Raw genomic sequence first — 20,859 nt, 5'->3', positions numbered from 1 at the left:
TGCCAACTGTTTTTAGTAATTGGTTATCCAGTTTTCTCTTTGATCGCTCACTGAGGGTGATGGTAGATGGCTCTCTGTCTTCTAACTTCTCCACTAATTCCGGTGTCCCCCAAGGTTCAGTTCTTTCCCTCACTCTTTTCCTCTTGTATTATTAATTACCTTCTTCCATTGACTGGAAATCCTATCCATAGTTTTGCCGATGATAGCACATTGCATTCCACTTTCCATTTTGAGAAACCTTGTCCTGCTCAATCAGCTTCAACTTCTCGAAAATCTGCCATCAATTCCTTAAATACCGATGTTCAGGTAATTCTCCAGTGGGGCAAAGACAACTTAGTTGATTTCAACCCTTCTAAAACTCAGTCTTGTCTTATATCTCGCAAAAAGGATTCTTCTGCTCCTATGCTTATCTTTAATGACACTCCGATTTCTAGGCAAAATGATATATATCTTTTGGGGATTACCCTGACTTCTAATCTCTCTTGGCACAAGCACATTACAAATATTGCTTCCTCTGCATCTAAAAAACTTGGTTTTCTCTTTCGCTCTCGGCATTACTTTTCTTCCAAACAGCTGTTCACTCTGTATAAATCGCAAATCCGCCCTGCCATGGAATATTGTTCCCACATCTGGGGTGGTGCCCCCCAAACCTCTCGAGGCTTCTTGATTCCATTCAGAAGAGGGCAGTTAGGTTAATTAATGATTCATCTCTAACCGAGTCTCTCCACTCGCTTTCTCATAGGCGTACTGTTTTTGCTGCATGCCTCTTCTACAGATACTTCCAAGGGCACTGTTCTTCTGAATTGGCTTCTATAATTCCAACTCTCTCTTTCAAAACAGTCCAAACACGTGCTGCCAACATCCATTTACTGTCCAACTTCAAACCCACAGAACCAACTTTTCATCTTCCTCATTTATTCATTCAACTGCCGTTTTCTGGAAGAACCTTCCTTCATACGTATTTCCTGAAAATTACTATCTACAGAAGTTCAAGTCCAATGTCAACAAATATCTTCTTTCGTCTTCTCAACCTCCAACCCAAGCATGGTACTAAGTACTATAGGTTCTAATACCTCTCGTGTTTGGGGTTCACATAAAAAAAAAAAAAAAAAAAATTAATCAATTAAATTGTATTTAAACGACAATCATACCCAGACTAGAACAGCAAAGGAACAACCAAAAAAGCATTCTCCCTCATGATGAGACTACGCATGAGGGGACACAAATTCAAGTTGAGAAAGGATGGATGCTAGATAGATGTGGGAAAGTTTGCCTTCAGCCAGTGGGTTGTTGATTGTTGGAACAGGCTTTCATCTGTTGTTGTGGAAATGGGAAAAAATAGCAAATTCTTGGAAAGTATGGACAGGTGAAGTGGCATGCCTCTTCTACAGATACTTCCAAGGGCACTGTTCTTCTGAATTGGCTTCTATAATTCCAACTCTCTCTTTCAAAACAGTCCAAACACGTGCTGCCAACATCCATTTACTGTCCAACTTCAAACCCACAGAACCAACTTTTCATCTTCCTCATTTATTCATTTAACTGCCGTTTTCTGGAAGAACCTTCCTTCATACGTATTTCCTGAAAATTACTATCTACAGAAGTTCAAGTCCAATGTCAACAAATATCTTCTTTCGTCTTCTCAACCTCCAACCCAAGCATGGTACTAAGTACTATAGGTTCTAACACCTCTCGTGTTTGGGGTTCACATAAAAAAAAAAAAAAAAAAAAAAAATTAATCAATTAAATTGTATTTAAACGACAATCATACCCAGACTAGAACAGCAAAGGAACAACCAAAAAAGCATTCTCCCTCATGATGAGACTACGCATGAGGGGACACAAATTCAAGTTGAGAAAGGATGGATGCTAGATAGATGTGGGAAAGTTTGCCTTCAGCCAGTGGGTTGTTGATTGTTGGAACAGGCTTTCATCTGTTGTTGTGGAAATGGGAAAAAATAGCAAATTCTTGGAAAGTATGGACAGGTGAAGTGTGAAGTGTCCACCCCCCCCCCCCCGGTTGAAGGTATATAAGCTTGCTTTCCTGCATTATTTGCCACTACTACAACTACTACTAATTTGAGTAGATGGATTACACTGAGTCAAAGCACTAAAACTATGAACCAAAAATATTTGAACAAATATTTCATCATTTTAATACAAAAAAAAAAAAAAAACTGCAGATTATAAAATTAACTAACTTCAGCAACATTTTCTGGACCTCCTAGGTCATCTATAAGCTGATCTAAAGTGTTAGGTGGAAGCTTATCACCTAATTCTTCTAATTTTTGTAGAAGCTCTTCTTTCATAGCAGCTGTTCTTTCATCGATATCAACAGTAAGAAACTTAGGAGATCCTGGATCTATAAATATATCAAACAAATTCAGTAAAATAAAAATGATAAAAGTGTAATGAAAGAAGAGTTTGAGTATTTCAGTTTACATCTAGAAAGAACTCTGGATTAAGGACAAATTTTCTTGATCAAATTTTTGATACAAAACACAAATTAAAAAGTAAATATGTAGGTGTCATCTGTATTTATGTGTATGCACGCAGAGAGGGGGGGATGAAGTGAGTGGGCATTATACAAGTATGTTTTAAATTACAATTCAGTAATTCCACAAATATATGAAATAGACAGAGTATTTGAATCAAGTATAATTTTATCAATGTTGAGGAGTTTATGATTATGCAAAAATGCATTAGACATCAGTCTACCAGTGCATGGGTGGAGGGAGAGAGAAAAAGGCAAGCAGGGACAATCCTAAATCTTTATCTGAAACTGTGTAGCTCACATCTAATGAAAAAAAGTTTCCCTATCTTTCTCCTGTCATTAACACACAAAAAAAAAAAAAAAAAGCCCAGAAAATTTCATTAATTTAATGTAAACTGATTCTAAATAACTTTCAAAGTTCCACTACAATGCACTGCCATTCCCTTGCAATATACTACTCTTTATTTTTTCCATTTGCTTGGTCACTAGTTGACATTGCTCCTGCCTCCACATAGTGGGGGCTGGAAACTTGGGCATTAAAGCTTAATTCCAATGGCTGAAAAAATGCTAATGGCATTATTCCACTTGCTGAGACTATGCACATGAGGGTATATAAATTCAAGTTGATTAAGGATAGATGTGCATAAGTTTGCCTTCAGCCAGAAGATGGTTGATTGCTGGAACAAGCTTCCATCTGTTGCTGTGGAAGTGGATGGGTTGAATAAATTCAAGAACTAGAGAAATTCTGGAGGGTACGGATAGATGAACTGTACAGTTTTTTTTTCTTCCCCTTGCTGGTGCTACATAAGCTTACTTTCATGCATTATTTGCTCTTCAATCTACATAAAGCCAAACTGATGACATCAATCTCTTTATGTCTAAAAGTACATAAAGACAGAATTCCTCACCTAAAGAGGAATTCTATGTCCTTTCATTATTTGGCCATTCTGATATTAGCCATTATGTAAATGAGAAGAGGAAAACTTTTTGGCAGGCATCTTCTCATTATATCATTATATGTATTGGAAAATTGCAGCTAATTTAAAAACTTCTGATTTATGAACTGCTTCTCAGGTGTTTGTGGTATTTGTAAATCAAGAGATCAGTGTACTAAAATGCATATGGCAACTGAAAAAAATTCATATTAAATAGAATATCACAAACTCCAACTACACTGAATAAAACTTTATTTAAAATCATATTAAAATAAAGCAGTGATTAAAATATACAATTTTTTTTTTTTTTGGTAGTTGTTGGCGCATCGGCTTCTGTGGCCATAATGCACCTCCCAAGGTTTTTTCAGTACTTTGATCCAAGCCCGAGGCGGGATTCGAACCCGCGACCTTTGGGTTGCCAGGCAGGCACTTTACCCAGCCGGCTAGCCCGGTCGGCTTAAAATATACAAACAGACAAAATTAGATTGTCATAGTGCACTGTCTATGGAAGCAGTACATTTTATCATTTCAGGTATAGGTTTACAAGGGCAGCTTGTGCTTTTTATGGCAGGTGGAGAGGAAATGAAGATGAAATGAATAAGTGAAAAAGAAATGTGACAAAGTGACACAGATATGAGCAGTTTTAAGGGGGAAAATAGAATAAAAATAACAGAGGGATCAGGTAAATACACAAGAAAGGAAGAGCGTGTAACCAGCGTAGAATGAAAAAGGAAACAGAAAAACAAAAATTTCAAACAGAATGGATAGTACTGTAGAAACTGAACCAACATGGATCCTTTTACAGAACCACTGATTCCAACATAGGTTGAATGCATGGTACTCTGATCCCAACTGATGATGGGTCTAATTCTCAAAAGAGTGCTTTGACCAAAAGTCTGTACACAATGCCCAAGGTCTAAAAACTATCAACACTGAACCAGGGCCGAATCCATATGATTACTTAAATCAGTGTCATGCAAATGTTTTTGGCCTGGACCCCTCTTTTCAATCTCTGGCTTTACCAGTGAACCCCAAAATAAAATATTTTGCTTGATGCAATAATCAAACATTGTGATTGATGAATAGAAATATTTCTAATCCACTTTCAAAATTTTTCCTTTCATGTTTCAATGTATGTAGATTTAAAAAATAAAATTAAAGTTCTATTCATCTATATGTAGTCTGATACATAAATGCTTAACTCAAATCTCAGCTTGAGAAATTCTAGAGAAAAAAGGTCTCACAGAATGCTTTTTAACTTTTATTTGCTATGTAATTCATTTGTGGCACCTGCACGAACAGAGTCCACCCATGCTCCCACCCCCAGACTTGTCTGCAGATTCAAGGGATCCTCACAAGTCTGATGGTGATGAGGGTTTTGGGTTCAAGTCCATAGATTGTCATAGTGTATAGGTTACCAAGGGCTGCTACAAAAAAATGCATACCAGTTGTGACTGTGGTGCTGAAAATCTGGCCATCATTAATAATTCAATATGTATACATTCATGATGAATTTGTAAACTCTTCTGATCTCTGCCATCTAGAGAATATACATAAATTTATATATTTATTATTTATTTTTTAGAATTTAACAGAGTCCACAAATCATATATTTCACAGCAGTATTCTGCTTGGCTTCACTGATTTGCAAAATTAAAAATAAGATGATTTATCCGTTAATTATATCATAAAAATTGCATTTGCTTAAGTAATAGCAAGGGCCTTTCAGTTAAAGTACTTTGATAAAGATAACCTCTGCAACATGCTGTTCAAATATTATATTAGTCAATGAGAGGCAGTCCTGTGTCTGCCATCTATTCTTATGACAGAATGGCTGGACATGGCACTATCTTGCACCACATGGCTAATACAAAATTGAAAAGAAGCCTATCCATCTGATCTTGGAATTTTCTGAGCTGTCAGCATCAACTACCCCATGGAACTAACTTAATTCCAGTAATTAACAATTTTATGACTGAAAGGAAACTTCATACAATCAAGATCTAAATCTACTAATTTATGGCCCCTAGTTCTAGATTTACTTATAATAGTGAAAATTTCACTTTAGCTAATTGAAACATGAACCTAAATTTCCTTTCTTCCTCTACTGTTCTTAATTCAATGCCACAATGTACAAGTTATCCAGGAAATGGTGGTATATTAAGAGAAAGGCAATTTTTTTATTGTTTGGTGATAAGAAACCCCTTTTAGAATTTGGAAAATCAATTACTTGCCTAGATGACCATTTATACATTGTAATATATGAATTGTATTCACCATTAGTGGCAGCTATTTATTATTTATTAAACAATTCATAAGCTATTCATCAACAATGAACAAATAAAAGGCTAAAATATTATATTCCTTTAATTACAATGCAGATTAAAAAAGATTATTTTTATTTTAAATATTTAAAGTCAAACAAAATTTTTAAAATAGTTTCTTAAAAAACAAACAATTGATATTTCTATCATTAAGACGAGTTCTTAACTTGTTATAAATAAACCTACTGGAGAACACGCCCTTTCTGATTCAACAGAAGTTGGCAAAATGGTTTTCAATGCATTAAATAAATTCATAACATTCTGTTCCCTACTGTCTCGAATAACAGTTCTTGCTTCAAATGCATTTTTAAGAATTCTGAGCCTGACATGAAAATGTTGAATTATGCATAGTTTTTGTTTTTGATTGTATTGCTGCTTCTAATGTGTCTGCTAGTGGCAGGGATTGTGCAATTTCCTAACCTTCCTTTTCTTCTGAATGTGAAGAGCTAGATTGTGATTTGCCTTCTTTGAATAGCCTTGACATGTCATCTTTACAGATTTGAATAATGATTTCTTATTCGGTAAAGTGGGCCATGGCCTTTTCATGGCCATGCTCCGCTCTCACGAATTTCATAAAATTTCATTCTTGAGTGGTGACTTTCTAAATAATCTTAATTCTTCTAACCATCTACATTATAATGTAGATGATTAGAAGTAGATGTCTTCACTGATGGCAATTTGATTAATTTTCTCAGTTGCAGTTAACTCCTCAATTTCAACTACTGTACTCAACTCCTCTTCATCTCACTCATTTCCTGAGAAACATTTATATCAGAATCACTTGTTTTCTTATAAAGAACATCACACACAGCAATCTGTATGGCATGAACATAACATAAATGATGTTTGCAACTCATTAGTTTTCCAAATTTATTATGATGAACTATCTGGTTCAGACCACTATTTCCTATCCCTCAATTTTCTTAGCCATTATGACCCGCAGATTGTGATTTAACTGTTTTATAACCCTTTATCTTTCCTGTTTTCACAATAATTTCGATTATTAATTTTGGAAGGCTCAAACAGACCATTTCAGCTGTCATGAACCAACAAATTACTGACATAATAACCGACAAGGTAATTTGCAATCCATTTATGACAGTGGGCAGGTATATTCCCATTGTCAGTAATAAATTTGTGAAACAATAATTAGCAAAACCACGTTATGATTAGACAAATGCGGGTATGTCATCAAGACCAATATGAAAAAGAGACAATTTACCACAAATCAAATAAGTGCTACACTTAGGACAAATAAAATTACAAAAAAAAGGGGGTGGGGGGGGGGGGGGGGTGGAAGCCCATTGATCCCGTGGATTGATGTTTAAATTTACATTTTGTTTGTTATGTTTCCTTATTTAAACTATATACGGTGGCAGTGCAGCTGTTTGTTATTTGGTTTTTAGGAGCATTAGCAACTAAGGCCATATTCCTCCAGGGATATGCGGCCGTCATTCCTTGACCTTTCTGCATCCTCCGTATTTGGTGGTCACAGGCTCGAACCTCAGTCTAATCAAGAAGCGTGTGCTACACACTGCTGCTCCTGCCCACCTGGCTATGGAGGTGCCGGCAGTGCAGCCATGGCATACTGATTCGAGTTGATTATTTATTTTTGTGTTTAGAATCATATAGGGACCAGCAACATCACTGAGACCCTCATCATATACAGAGGCCCATTTCGAGGGGCTGGCTGTGGAGGAGGAGGAGGAGGAGGGGGGGGATCCATGAAGCACACGGTTCTTCCTGTTGTACATTGTTAGTGAAGACATTCCAGTTTTATGCTAGTTAAAAAAGATGGCCTCCTGGTTTTACAATAGAAGCTGATTTCTATTGAGGGTTTCAAACTGTTGATAAAAGAAGGTATGGAAACTTTGTATTTTGAATGCGTACATAAGCAACAACTTTTTCCTTGTGCAAGGATTTGGCACATGAGTATTAATATACAGACTTTGTATCGATGTTCTAAGGAAAAAAGTTCGGTCCTTAGGGCATGGTGTTGTATAAGGTACTAAAGTTGTTATATACAGTTGTATAGGAAAATTTTTCCAAAATCCATATATTCTAAGCATGTAGCATGCCATTCAACAATTCATCAGATGTAATAAAACAAGCTAAACTCAAATACCCACAAAGAACTGAAATTGAGCTATCTGTCCATAATCACACACTAAATTTCATGCAGTCCAAATTGCACATAATCACAAGAAAATGTTATGCAATACTTGATAAAAACTGAGTTGTCCCTTCTTCCTGATGTTAGCATGTCATTTAATAAATAAATAAATATTGAAATTTCCATGCTAGGATTTTAATAATTAATTTAATGCAACATTTAGTATGTTGCATAATAATATTGCATTAAATTAATTATTAAAATCCTAGCATGGAAATTTCAATATCTTGATACACATGCCAAACAGAATATGAACAAAACAAAATAATAATAATAATAATAATAATAATGTAAGCTAATAAAGTTTAATAATTCAAGACCTACAAAAGAATATAATGAAGAAGCCAGAGAGCAGCCACTACTGCAACTTTGAAAGATGAAAAGAAATATATTACAAAATGTTAATCAATATATATAAATTTATTATTATTTTGACAATAAATATATTACAATAAAATTACTGCTATGATTCTTTGTCCACTATTATGATAATGGATGTTTAAAATCAACACTCACTTTTATCATCCACTTTGGGATTACATTCATTAGAAACTTCCGGTTGCTTTTTTCTATGTTTAACTGATTTTTTTGGCTTTTTCTTCCTGCGCAACCATGGTTCTAAAATGAGAATAATATGTAATAAACACACATATACGCCAGAATAATTACACTATGTAACAAATGTTAAAGTTTTCTGAAAATGACTTAAAAAATGCTGATTTCAAATATGATCTTAATTTGTGCATATGTCCAACAGTTTGCTCAGAAATTAAAGAAAAACGAAATATGCATTAATGCTATAAGAGATTTATCAACGTGTTTAACTTCTGTAGAGAAGAGTATTAATATTTCATAAGAGTACATAATTTAAAAAAAAAAAAAAAAAATCAAATTACAAAGCAGAACCTTAATAAAAAAAATCTTTAACAATTGAATGCCTTTGCCTTTCATGGTCAGTGTAATCATCCTGAACCACAAACCAGATACAGTTAACCATTATAGTTTCATCACTGACCATTATGTCATAGTGGAACCTCTCCCTATGCTATTCATTAGCATCCTACAGAATTGTACTGAAAAAATCCAGGTGAGAGTGCAAGTAATGGTGCTTAACAGACATCCTATTTTTCTGTAATTTTCAATCAGTCTGTCAACTACTTATTTGTAATTCTGACTCAATGTTACCAAAAAAGCCATTCAAGCATCAGTCAATTTGCCAAGTTCCTGTGCTTAACTTGTGGGCCAATGAATATGCTACCCATTACTTTTTTACTGAAAAATTTTGGATTAGATTGTATATGCTTGAAGGTATGCTTAAGGACCCAATGCTTTAACAAATTTTCTGATAATCCATGTCAAGCTGCAATTGACATGGATTATCAAAAGAAAGACTATCCTGGAATCAAAGAGATTGTTTATTACATTGCATGTGCAAGGTTGTGGCTCAATTTTGGGGGTTCATTTTCTTTTCCCATAGTACTCGTCTACTGCTCTGCTGTCCCAGAGGGATAAAGTAAGGGAAATTAGTAAACCACCTCACAAAATCAAAAGAAACTCCAGCATCTCAAAGTCACCACAATCATCCCCATTTATTCACCTTTAATATGAACATAGTGCCTGACATAAATCAATTGGTGTATATTCCCCAATGTAAAGCAACAAAATTAAAATATTTCCTTGAACTGTCTATGAAAAAACTCCACTCTTCTGGATTGTAACTAATAACAATTTCTTTATAAAGATCAAACGGAGTAAAGCAATAGCAAAGAGATTCTGCAACAGTGCAGAAATGTGTATAAGGCATGTCCTTTTCTGTGAGAAAGTCTTGCAGCTGAGCTCCAGTACATTCCACTCTTTTAAATGAGATGTCAGAACTATGCATTGGATTTTGTTAGGTCCATCACTATGTTATGCAATTCTTTCTGATAAAGGCAATGTGGCACTTTACTTGAACAAGCCTCTGAGGTGTGATCACAATATCTTGTTCACCAGATTCATTATCCAGTTCTGAAGAGATCTCTGAAAGGTAGAATGGCAACTGGCAGGTCTTAATTTACAGCATGGAATTTTGGGACAAACTATAGCTTTTTGATTTAAAGAATTTTTAGTTTGATATATATCCACTGCACAAAAGTAGCAGCTGTCATGATCATTTAGGGGATGGCAAAAGGCTAACTAACGAGAAACTTGTCTTTTGAAGTAAATCTGCAATCATCATAGCCAAAATGAGGGGGCCATAACTTGATGCCATCAATCACACAGAAAAGGACACCTGTTTCATACCTATATAATATCCAATGGGGATAACTAATACATTCATTTGATAGCCATAACGTACTGTGGGAAGAGGGAGGGACTTATATGAATACTATAGGTGCTTATATATCACACTATTGGTATGCACTTAGGTAATACGCATATCACAAAAACATAAAACTTTTAATTACTGCCAAAATATTGGCACTGATACTCAATAGAGAAAAACCAATTACACTGTTAGATTCAGCCCACCATATACACATAAGAAACAGTGAAATATTAACAAACTTTTTTTGTTATATAGTGTTACAAATATTCCAGCCTCGTGCAAACTTATTTATTTTAAAAACAAATACTATCCAGGAATGCAATTGCAATTGATGAAATAAACACAAACTAAATACAGACTTTACTAATAATACTAATACAATGCGAATGTTCCACATTCACACTATATTAGTTATTTCACAAAAAAATTTTTAATAGTAAAAACAAAAAATGTCACAGTTAAATTTACAACCATCTGCAAAATTTTTATGGTAATTAAAGCAGCCCCTGTTCCAGCTTATATAGATAATGGTGAGAAATGTTTGTACACATTTACTTCCATTCGGTTAGAAATATATAGAAAATCACAGGCAAAAGCATCAGTTAATTGAAGCCTCATTTTAAAAAAATTTAAAGCTATTAAATTTATAAATCAGATAGCAAATTCAATATACAAATAGCAACACACAAAGATACAATTAATCCACAGCCTTATACATGATATACACTAATGAGGTATGGCACCCACACCACATGGAGAAATGCCAACCCTCTGTGTTACCAGGCAACACTAGGTGGTAGATGACTCCCAATCAAAGTGGTGCAATACCACCACTTTGTTTATTGGAAGCTTGAAGTGGTGGAACCCGTGTTTAGTCTCCAGAGCTAAGTTCCAGTCAACCCTTCCCCATCTCTTCCATCATGCAGTATGACTGATGACTTTTGAGGTTATGATGGACACCATGGCGAGATCCAATTTTCCTTACACTTCGAGGGCACAGCTCTAAAATGGTGTTCGCAGGGCGGCCGCTAGTTAGTACACTGGAATGAACCATTTGGTAACTCTTTAGAAGGCTTCCGGATCAGCTAGTGTATAATCTTGCTACCTCTACTCTGCCAGATAGTGACTGGAGGGAGTCCGGGTAGTGTGTATGCAGGGGGGGGGGCATTGCCGAGGCCACGTCATGTCAAGGAACTAGGTATATTCTTACCATGTGTATGCCATATCCAAATATTTCATTACTTCATACAGCATGTCCCCCCCCACTTTTTCTTACTATTGAATACACCATGAATTGTCTAACTAATAGAGTAAGCTTATCTACAAAAAGATCTAAACCTCCCAAACACTTCCTAGTTCATTTCACAAATATGCGTGGTCTCAATTCTGATCTCAATGATGTCCATTTCCACTTGCAGTCTGTGTAAAACCCCACGTACTTTTTCTGACAGAATCTCATTTATTGGTTGATTCAACTACTGCTCATCTCAGTTGCCGAAATTATTCGCTGTATGATTCCTTTCGCTTCAAAGGTGGTACTTATGCATATGTCCATTCCGATATTCCCTGTCAGAGACTTGGTAATTTGGAATCTCCTCTGGCTTAAAATCCCTCTACCTTATTTTGTGAAATTCATCTGTTGTCTCTATCATTCTCCCAACTCCACTAATCACTTAGAACTCTTTGACTTCCTCTCTTTGCAATTTGACTTTCTCCAGTCCAACTTTCCTAACAGTGAGTAATTTTCCTTGGTGATTTTAATGTTCACAACCCCAGCTGGTCGAGATGCTGAGGCGTTTGCAATTATTAATGACCTTGCACAGATCGTTCATTTACCTACAAGAATACCGGACAATTCTAACCATACATCCAACACGCTTGATCTTTTTCTCACAAACAACCCTTCTAAATACATGGTCGAAGTGAGTGATCCTTTAGGCACCTGAGATCACAAATTGGTAATTGTCTCTTCTCCAATGGAACCTTTATCTCATGGGTATTCTTAACCTCATATTGTTTGGCATTACAAGAATGCAAAATGGGATGACCTACGAGATTTCTTTTCTTCTTTTCCTTGGTCAGATTACTGTTTCAACACTTCTGATGTCAACGTTTGCTCAGATCGTGTTAGTGAAATTATTTTTGTAGGAATGGAATCCTTTGTTCCACACTCCAGTTTAAAACCTCGTATTTTATCTAATCCTTGGTTTTCCAATAAACATGCTAAGGCTGTTCAAGAGAAGAATGTTGCATATCGTAATTGGCTTGTTTCTAATTCTTCAGTTTTATTTTCTGCCTACACCAAAGCTCGCAACAATTGTAAACCAGTTATTAATCAGTCCAAACTAGAGTTTGAACAGGCTAAGGGCAGAAAACTTGCTTCTTGCCTTAATGGCAGCCAAGCATTCTGGTCTCTTGCCAAAGCTATTGGTTGCAACTTTTGCCCAACTCTGTCAAAACCAGATGGTTCTGTTGTCACTTCAGCCAAGGATAAAACTGACCTGCTAACATTCCATTTTTCTTCCAACTCATGTATTAATGATTTTGGTAAAACACCTCCCACTATTCCCAACACGCTCTATTCAATGCCTCCTGTGGTCTTCCTTCAAAAGGATTTTGATGAATCTTGATGCTAAGAAAGTTACAGGTCCTGATGGTTTTTCCCCACTTGTTCTCAAAACCTGTGCTCCTTAATTTACTCCTGTGCTTTACCACCTTTTTTCACTTTCTTATTCCAAAGGTGTTTTTCCTTGTGCTTGGAAATATTCTCATATCTAGCCAGTTCCTACAAAGGGTGACAAATTCCTCCATTCCAATTATCATCCCAATGCAATTACTTCTCTTTCTAATGTAATGGAGAAATCAATTAACCGACAACTCTTAAACTACCTAGAAACCTTCCATCTGATCCATGATCGCCAGTATAGATTCCATCAGTCGATCCACTGCTGATATTCTGGCTTATGTTACCCATTTATAGACAAATTCAATGGAAAAGTTTGGTGAAACACAACCAGTGCTCTTGATATCTCAAAGGCTTTTGATTGTGTTTGGCATAAAGGTCTTCTAAACAAGCTTCCATCTTATGGTTTGCCAACTGTTTTTTGTAACCGATTATCCAGTTTTCTCTCTGATTGCTCACTGAGGGTGATGGTAGATGGCTCTTTGTCTTCTAACTTCTCCACTAATGCTGGTATCCCCCAAGGTTCAGTTCCTCTTGTTCCCACTCTTTTCTGTTTGTATATTAATGACTTTCTTCCATTGTCTGGAAATCCTATCCACATAGTTTTGCCGATGATAGCACATTGCATTCCACTTTCAGAAACCTTGCCCTGCTCAATCAGCTTCAACTTCTCGAATATCCACTACCAAATCCTTAAATCTCCAAGTAATTCTTGAGTGGGGCAAAGACAACTTAGTTGATTTCAATTCTTCTAAAACTCAGTCTTGTCTTATATCTCACAAAAAGGATTCTTCTGCTCCTATGCTTATCTTTAGTGACACTCTGATTTCTAATCTCTCTCTCTCTCTCTCTCTCTTGGCACAAGCACATTACAAATATTGCTTCCTCTGCATCTAAAAAACTTGGTTTTCTCTTTCGCTCTCAGCATTACTTTTCTTCCAAACAGCTGTTCACTCTACAAATCGCAAATCCGCCCTACCATGGAATATTGTTCCCACATCTGGGGCAGTGCCCCCCCAAAACGTCTCTTGGGCTTCTAGATTCCATTCAGAAGAGGGCAGTTAGGTTAATTAATGACTCATCACTAACTGAGTCTTTCCACTCGCTGTCTCATAGACATTGTTTCTGCTGCATGCCTTTTCTACAGGTACTTCCATGGGCATTGTTCTTCTGAATTGGCTTCTATAATTCTCTCTCTCTTTCAAAACAGTCCAAACAAGTGCTGCCACCAGCCAACATCCATTTACTGTCCAACTTCAAACTCACAGAACCAACTTTTCATCTTCCTTGTTTATTCATTCAACTGCCATTTTCTGGAACAACCTTCCTTCATATGTATCTCCTGAAAATTACAGTCTACAGAAGTTCAAGTCTAATGTCAGCAAATATCTTCTCTCGTCTTCCCAAACACGGTACTAAATACTATACGTTCTAATACCTCTCATTTTTGGGGTTTTCATAAAAAAAAAAAAAAAATATATATATATATATATATATATATCATAATCATAAATAAAAAAAAAAAGTTGTCTAGCCACATTAGTTTGTTTCTGAAAATGCCCACAATTTGGTAAACAGAATTGATTTGTTTTGTTTTGTTTTGGTTTTTAGGAGCATTAGCAACTAAGGCCATATTGCTCTGGGGATATGCGGTGGTCATTCCCTGAACTTTCCGCATCCTCCGTATTTGGTGGTCACGGGCTTGAACCCCGCTCTAATCAAGAAGTGTGTGTTACGCACTGCTGCCTCCTGCCCACCTGGCTATGGAGGTGCCGAAACAGAATTGATGAATGTATTGTATAGTAAAAAAGGAGATTTCTATTCCTGGCCACTGTAAGGAAAGCAGTTTCCCTCACAAAAGGAGAAATATTTTCTATAATAGAGACATGAAAAGTATCTTAAAAGTTCTTATTTGTGATTCAAACTCATACATAAAAAAAAAAGGGGGGGGTTATTTTTTGTTATTTGGTTTTTAGGAGCATTAGCGACTAAGGCCATATTGCTTGGGGGATGTGCGGTGGTCATTCCCTGACCTTTCCGCATCCTCCATATTTGGTGGTGACGGGCTTGAACCCCGGTCTAATCAAGAAGCGTGTGCTATGCACTGTTGCTCCTTCCCACCTGGCTACGGAGGCGCAGGGGGGGGGGGAATGTATCACATAGCAATGCATAACGTAAATTATCATCACTTAAAAATTGAAATCCCAACATACAATGGCTGTAAATAAAATTATCATGTTATTGGAAATGAATAACTGAATATATTAGGCACAACCTCAAGGAACAAGTAAAAATTTTTAATGCTTAAAAAAACGATGCATGCAAAATTTCAACAAGTTTAACTAAAGATAATTCATTAAATTAAAAAATAAATTCTCATGCCAAAATAAAAGAACTTCATTTAAAAATTCCTTTTTTTGCACAGTTTATCTTTTATCGTTCTGCAGTTTATCTTTTAATTAAATTCTTAACATAACCTCCTTTCAGAGTTATAACACAACTGAGAATGCTCACCTCCCAAATTACCGTATAATATTTCTTTTTGCATCATCTATTCATTTTCAAATTGCTGTAATGAGAAGAATGTGAATTAAGTTAACAAGGACTTTTCAAAATTGAATTTTTGGGCCAAGTATTTGAAGATAGCATACGGAGGTGAATTTACAAAATGGTTAAGAACCAATGCCCTAGAGTGTGTGAGACACCAATTAAGAAACCGTTTTAGGGGAACCCCAAATTGATTTTTTTATTTCATATAGATTTTATATGAATTTATTTCATATAGATTTTAATATTAATAATTGATTTTACTATACAACTAGCAAAATTTGTATAACATTATGTATAGGTAGGGCTTAAACTGAGTTTGCATGTAGCACTCAGCAAACTGAGTTTGTAATCAATTGTGTTGACCTAGTATTGCAGGGGCACCTTATCACAAGTTGCCTTTGTGCTGCACTACACTCAGTGGACAGAAATCATGGGATACCTACCAGTAACGGGTAGGCCCATCATTCACCCGGAAAAGGGCAGTCACACAGCGAGCCATTGAGTCCATTAAGTTCACAAAATAATTCCACAGGTATTTCCATCCATGCTTGCTGCACCGCTGTCCATAATTCTGTCGCATTCCTGGGTGGAGGATCTAAAGCTCGAATGGACCTTTCCACAGCATCGCTAAGGTTTCATGTCTGGTGAATGGGGAGGCCATGCCATGGAGGTAAAATCTGCAGAATGCTCTTTGAACTATGTTCTAGTCACCACAGCTCTGTGGGGAGGTGCACTGTCCTGCTGGAAGAGTCCATTGCCCTTTGTGTGCACGATGACCATGAAGGGATGCAGATGGTCTGCAAGGATGGACACAATCTGGACCATTCAGAGATGCATCTAGACATACCAGATGTTCCAGTGTGTGCCAGTTAAACATGCACCAGACCATGCAGGGGGATGGTCAGTAATGGTCTGTGCCAGTTGAACAAGACCTGGACCATTACCGACCTTCAACTTGCATGAAGGTCCTTGTTAACATGATGGGTGCATAGCTTTGTGCAGTTTCTGCCAGATATTCACCCTCCCATTCACAGGAAATAACTGGAAAAAAGGCTCATCAGACCATGAGACCCGTCCCCAATCATCCAAGGTCCGGTGGCGTAGTAGTCCTGTGTCATGCTGTTAGCAATGGAACTGGTGGGTCAGCTGCTCCATTAACTTATTGAGGCTAATGAATCCCCTGATGGTCTTGATGGAGACGTTTCTGGCACCACCCTCGTTGAAGTCGGTGGTGATCTGTGCCACTGTCACTCTCTGGTTGGCTGAAACAATGCAAGACAGATGTCGAAGGCTATGTTCATTTACTGCCTTTCTCCACAATGAGATGTTATAGTAGCAGTAGTAGTAGTGGCACATGATGCAAGAAAGCAAGTGTAGGAGCTTATGCAGCATCAGCCAAAAAAAAATCACACCATTCCCTCCAAATGCCTGTCCAGTTCCTCCTTAAATTTATTTAACCTATCAACTTCTACAACGACAGATGGAAGTTTGTTCCAGCAATTAACCACCCGCTGGCTAAAGGCAAATTTCCGCACATCTATTCTACGTCTGTCCTTTCTTAATTTGAACTTATGTCCCCGTAGGTTGGTAATCTGAACAAGTGGAAGGATCCCATCAGAATTCCGGAAATGGTGCATTCCCTATACACCCATGATTCTGTCGAATGGGGATAGTGCAATTTCTGTACCAACTCTGCAATATAGTGACCCATGCGTCAGGTGCCCACTATCATCCCTGTTTTGAAGTCAGTTAACTCATGACATTTATCCATACTTACATCAAATTACCATCTACATGAAGGCAGTGATGCAGTATAACTATATACCTGCCAAGTAGTGGGTTCATCCACTAGGGAGAGGGGTGACAGCATCAAGTTGCCCATGAACTAGGTTTTTTTTTTTTTTTTTTTTTATTGTTTGTTATTTAGGAGCATTAGCAGCTAAGGCTATATTGCTCCGGGGATATACGGTCGTCATTCCCTGACCTTTCCGCATCCTCCATATTTGGTGGTCACAGGCTCGAACCCCCGGTCTAATCAAGAAGTGTGTACTATGCACTGCTACTCCTGCCCACCTGGCAATGGAGGCACCATGAACTAGGTATCCCATGAATTCTGTCCTTTCAGTGTATATATACCTTAAATGCAATAGAAAGACAACTTGTGGTTAAGTGCCTACTTAACCACAAGTTGCCTTTCTGAATGCAACAAGACTGATGCATTCAGTTAGAAGGTTAGTTTGCTCAAATCTACAAATTAGTAATTGTATCATGAGGCCTTTGCCTTAAATTTATTTAAGAATTTGTATAATATAAATAACTAAGACTTTGTAGCAACTAATCAAATAGTTTTTTTCCCAAATACAAAGTAACTAAATTAAATAAAAAAAAGATTAACAAATATATAGATACCATAAATGTTGTCCTCTCCAAAAGGATTTGAATCACTTTCAGAATCAGATTCTGAATTAAAATTGCTTTCTTCACCTGTTGAGTCTAAGTCTGATGAGCCAATATCACTACTTTCCTGATTCTCATCATGTGCCTTTTCATTTTGGTCATCCATTTTGTACTTCTTTTTTCCCGGTTCATCTTGATTTGCTATAAAAAAAAAATTCAAGCAGCAATAAAATAAAATTAGAGTTCATTCTAACCATTAAGTCTTAATATTAATTAAATATTTATGACATAGGGTCCAAAAAAGTTCAATAATGAATGTATTAATGATCAAAACCCCTACACAACATTATAATGTAGGGGAATTCTTAAAGATTTCTTCAATCAGAGTTGTAGTTAGTCATATAGTCCAAGAAAGCCATAGGCTTTTGCTAAATCAGCCAAAAAAAAAAAAAAAAAAAAAAAGTAGTTAAAATACAAATTATGCACTTCCCTGCTCACATGGATGACTATCCTAATGATCTCTGAATTTCTTCAAACTGTCAACCTCAACTACCTATGAAGGAAACTTTTACCAGTAATCAACAAATTACTGGCTAAAATAAAACTTCCTACAATCTAGTCTAAACCTCTTCTCCTGAAATTTGAATTTATGGCTACTAGTTCTGGAATTCTGGTCCTTGAGGATGTCACAGACATTCTCTCAGATATGCCAAGCTGTGCTTGGCCTGGGAGTCTAGAGCAGTATAGTGGTGGGGGTCGAGGTGTGATACCTACACCACATGGAGGAATGCCACCCCCCCCCTGTTACCAGGCAATACTAGGTGGTAGACGACTCTCATCAACCAGTGCAATACCACCACTGCATAGTGGAGGTTGAAGAGGTGGAATCTGTTTCTTTGTATTCACATACATGAAAAACTTCTCATCTCCATTCTTTGAACTCTTAGTCAGTGCTTTCTTATACTCAGCCTTGGCGTTCCTAATCTCATCTGTGGTACTATTACAGATCAACTTCTCTAACGAAAAAGTAAAATTTGTTTGTTTACTTTTGTTCTTGCTAGAATCTGTTAAATCTACTTTAGTAATGAATTATAATAATTTTTCCTCTGTAGCTGGAACCGTGGTGAGTGTTTAGATGACATTGTGATAGGGAAGATTCCAAACAAAATTTAAGAATATTTTGATTGTGTAAAGTTCAGAAGTGTAACTACTACACTCAAATAGCAATTTTTGGGCTATGGTATTGTTGGAAAGGAGCACAGATGCTCCAAGATTACTTGCAGATTTGGGTAAATCACAAACCTGCAAGTAACCATCAGTGTAAACTGATCTTTATTTCAGTGTACTGAGCTGAAAGAGTGTAGATTGTTTCCAGAAGAGAGTATTTGAAGAAAAAATGTGCATTCCCCCCAATTAGTGACAAGTCCAGAACCTCATTATTCTTTGATATGCTATGCACAAGGCAAGGCTAGCAACAAACCCAAAATTTGCACATTTCACTGTAGTGAACATCTATGAAATGGAGTTAGTTTGTGTGTATTTATTTAAGCTGGAAGGCAGAAATAAACTTTATTAGCTAAAACGCTGGATAACTAGGTATATGAACCTTGATTCAAAATGAAGCACTGAAGCACAAGCCCCCTACAGGAGAATATTAAAATTTATTAAAAATTTTATATATAAATATAGACAAAATGCAGACAGAAAAAAAAAAAAAAAAAAAATATATATATATATATATATATATAATTATGAATAAAAATTAAAATTAAGTAAAGAAAGAAAATGGATTTGAATTTGAATAGAGATAAAATGGAATATCAATAATATGAATTATGGATCAGGGACACTGCAAGAGCAAAGGTACCCTACAACCATAATGTATATATAGAAAATTATTTTAATGTTATGTGCAAATCTTTAATTTAACTTATGCTAATAATGAAAATACCGTCGACCGGTCACGTAGCGGTAAGTTATTGACATTCTTGTCATTCTTGTCAATCGGACACTCGCTTCCTTTGTCTTCTCTTTTTGGCGGGTTACTTACTTCTGTAAGGTCATCCATGTTCTGTATGTTATACTTTGGAATAATATTTTTGCTTAACTTGTATTTTATTTTTTCAAAATTTATATTCTAAATTATTTTTTACAACGTGTCCGCGTACACGTGTTTTTTTGACATACAGAACATGTCAGAAACAGAAGTAAGAGTATTGCTGTTCTTTTTCATAATTTAGGTGGATGACCTCTGAAGAAGACACAGAAATTATGAAAGATACTGCAATGCTATTTCTACTAGCCGACCGGGCTAGTCGAGTGGGTAAAGTACCTGCCCGGCAACCCAAAGGTCGCGGGTTCGATTCCCGCCTCGGGCTTGGATCAAAGTACTGCAAAAACCTTGGGAGGTGCAATATGGCCACAGAAGCCGATGCGCCAACAACTACCAAATCAATCAATCAATCAATCAGCTATTTCTACTTTGGTCGTTCTTTTCAATAATCTGCTATTTCTATTTTCGTTCTTTTCAAATTTTACATTTTTCAAAATTCGCACTTTGTTTATAACGTTACTCTTTTCCGTTCTTCCCCCCTTTATTCAACATACATCGCTCCCAGGGTACACGGTATTTTCATTATTAGCATAAGTTAAATTAAAGATTTGCACATAACATTAAAATAATTTTCTATATATATATATATATATATATATATATATATATATATAATCAATTATAAACAGAATACACTGAATGGCATGCTGTCATGGTGCTAGCACCATTAAATATATCTGAAACAAACTGGAAAAGCTATCCATTTCTATAATGATTTTTTTTACCAGTTTTAGCTATGCTATGCTAGAAATTGGCCAGAGATAATATTATTAAAATATAATTTAACAGCTTACTGATATACATACACACACATACTAGACTCTCGATTTTCCGGGATAGATGGTATAAAGAAATTCCCGGATAATCGATTTTCCAATTAAT

General features: G+C 36.2%; 1 protein-coding gene across 4 annotated transcripts in view; it reads right to left on the bottom strand.

Annotated features, from left to right (window-relative positions):
- LOC150081714 (protein strawberry notch homolog 1-like) overlaps positions 1–20,859 on the bottom strand; it is a 374,252-nt gene that overhangs the window by 171,321 nt on the left and 182,072 nt on the right. For all 4 annotated transcript variants that reach the window (XM_090378820.1, XM_090378821.1, XM_090378819.1 and 1 more), the window contains exons 14-16: positions 17,877–18,065; positions 8,443–8,544; positions 2,202–2,362 (exon numbers count right to left, since the gene is read on the bottom strand). In XM_090378820.1, coding sequence (XP_090234946.1) covers positions 2,202–2,362; positions 8,443–8,544; positions 17,877–18,065 — 452 coding nt within the window. The remainder of the gene's footprint in view (positions 1–2,201; positions 2,363–8,442; positions 8,545–17,876; positions 18,066–20,859) is intronic.

Source organism: Mastigoproctus giganteus, chromosome 8, assembly GCF_048544385.1.
Source record: "Mastigoproctus giganteus isolate SK-2022 chromosome 8, ASM4854438v1, whole genome shotgun sequence".
Classification (NCBI taxonomy): Eukaryota; Metazoa; Arthropoda; class Arachnida; order Uropygi; family Thelyphonidae; genus Mastigoproctus; species Mastigoproctus giganteus.
The sequence above is the reverse complement of the archived record's forward strand: the minus strand, read 5'-3'. Positions and strand labels throughout refer to the sequence as shown.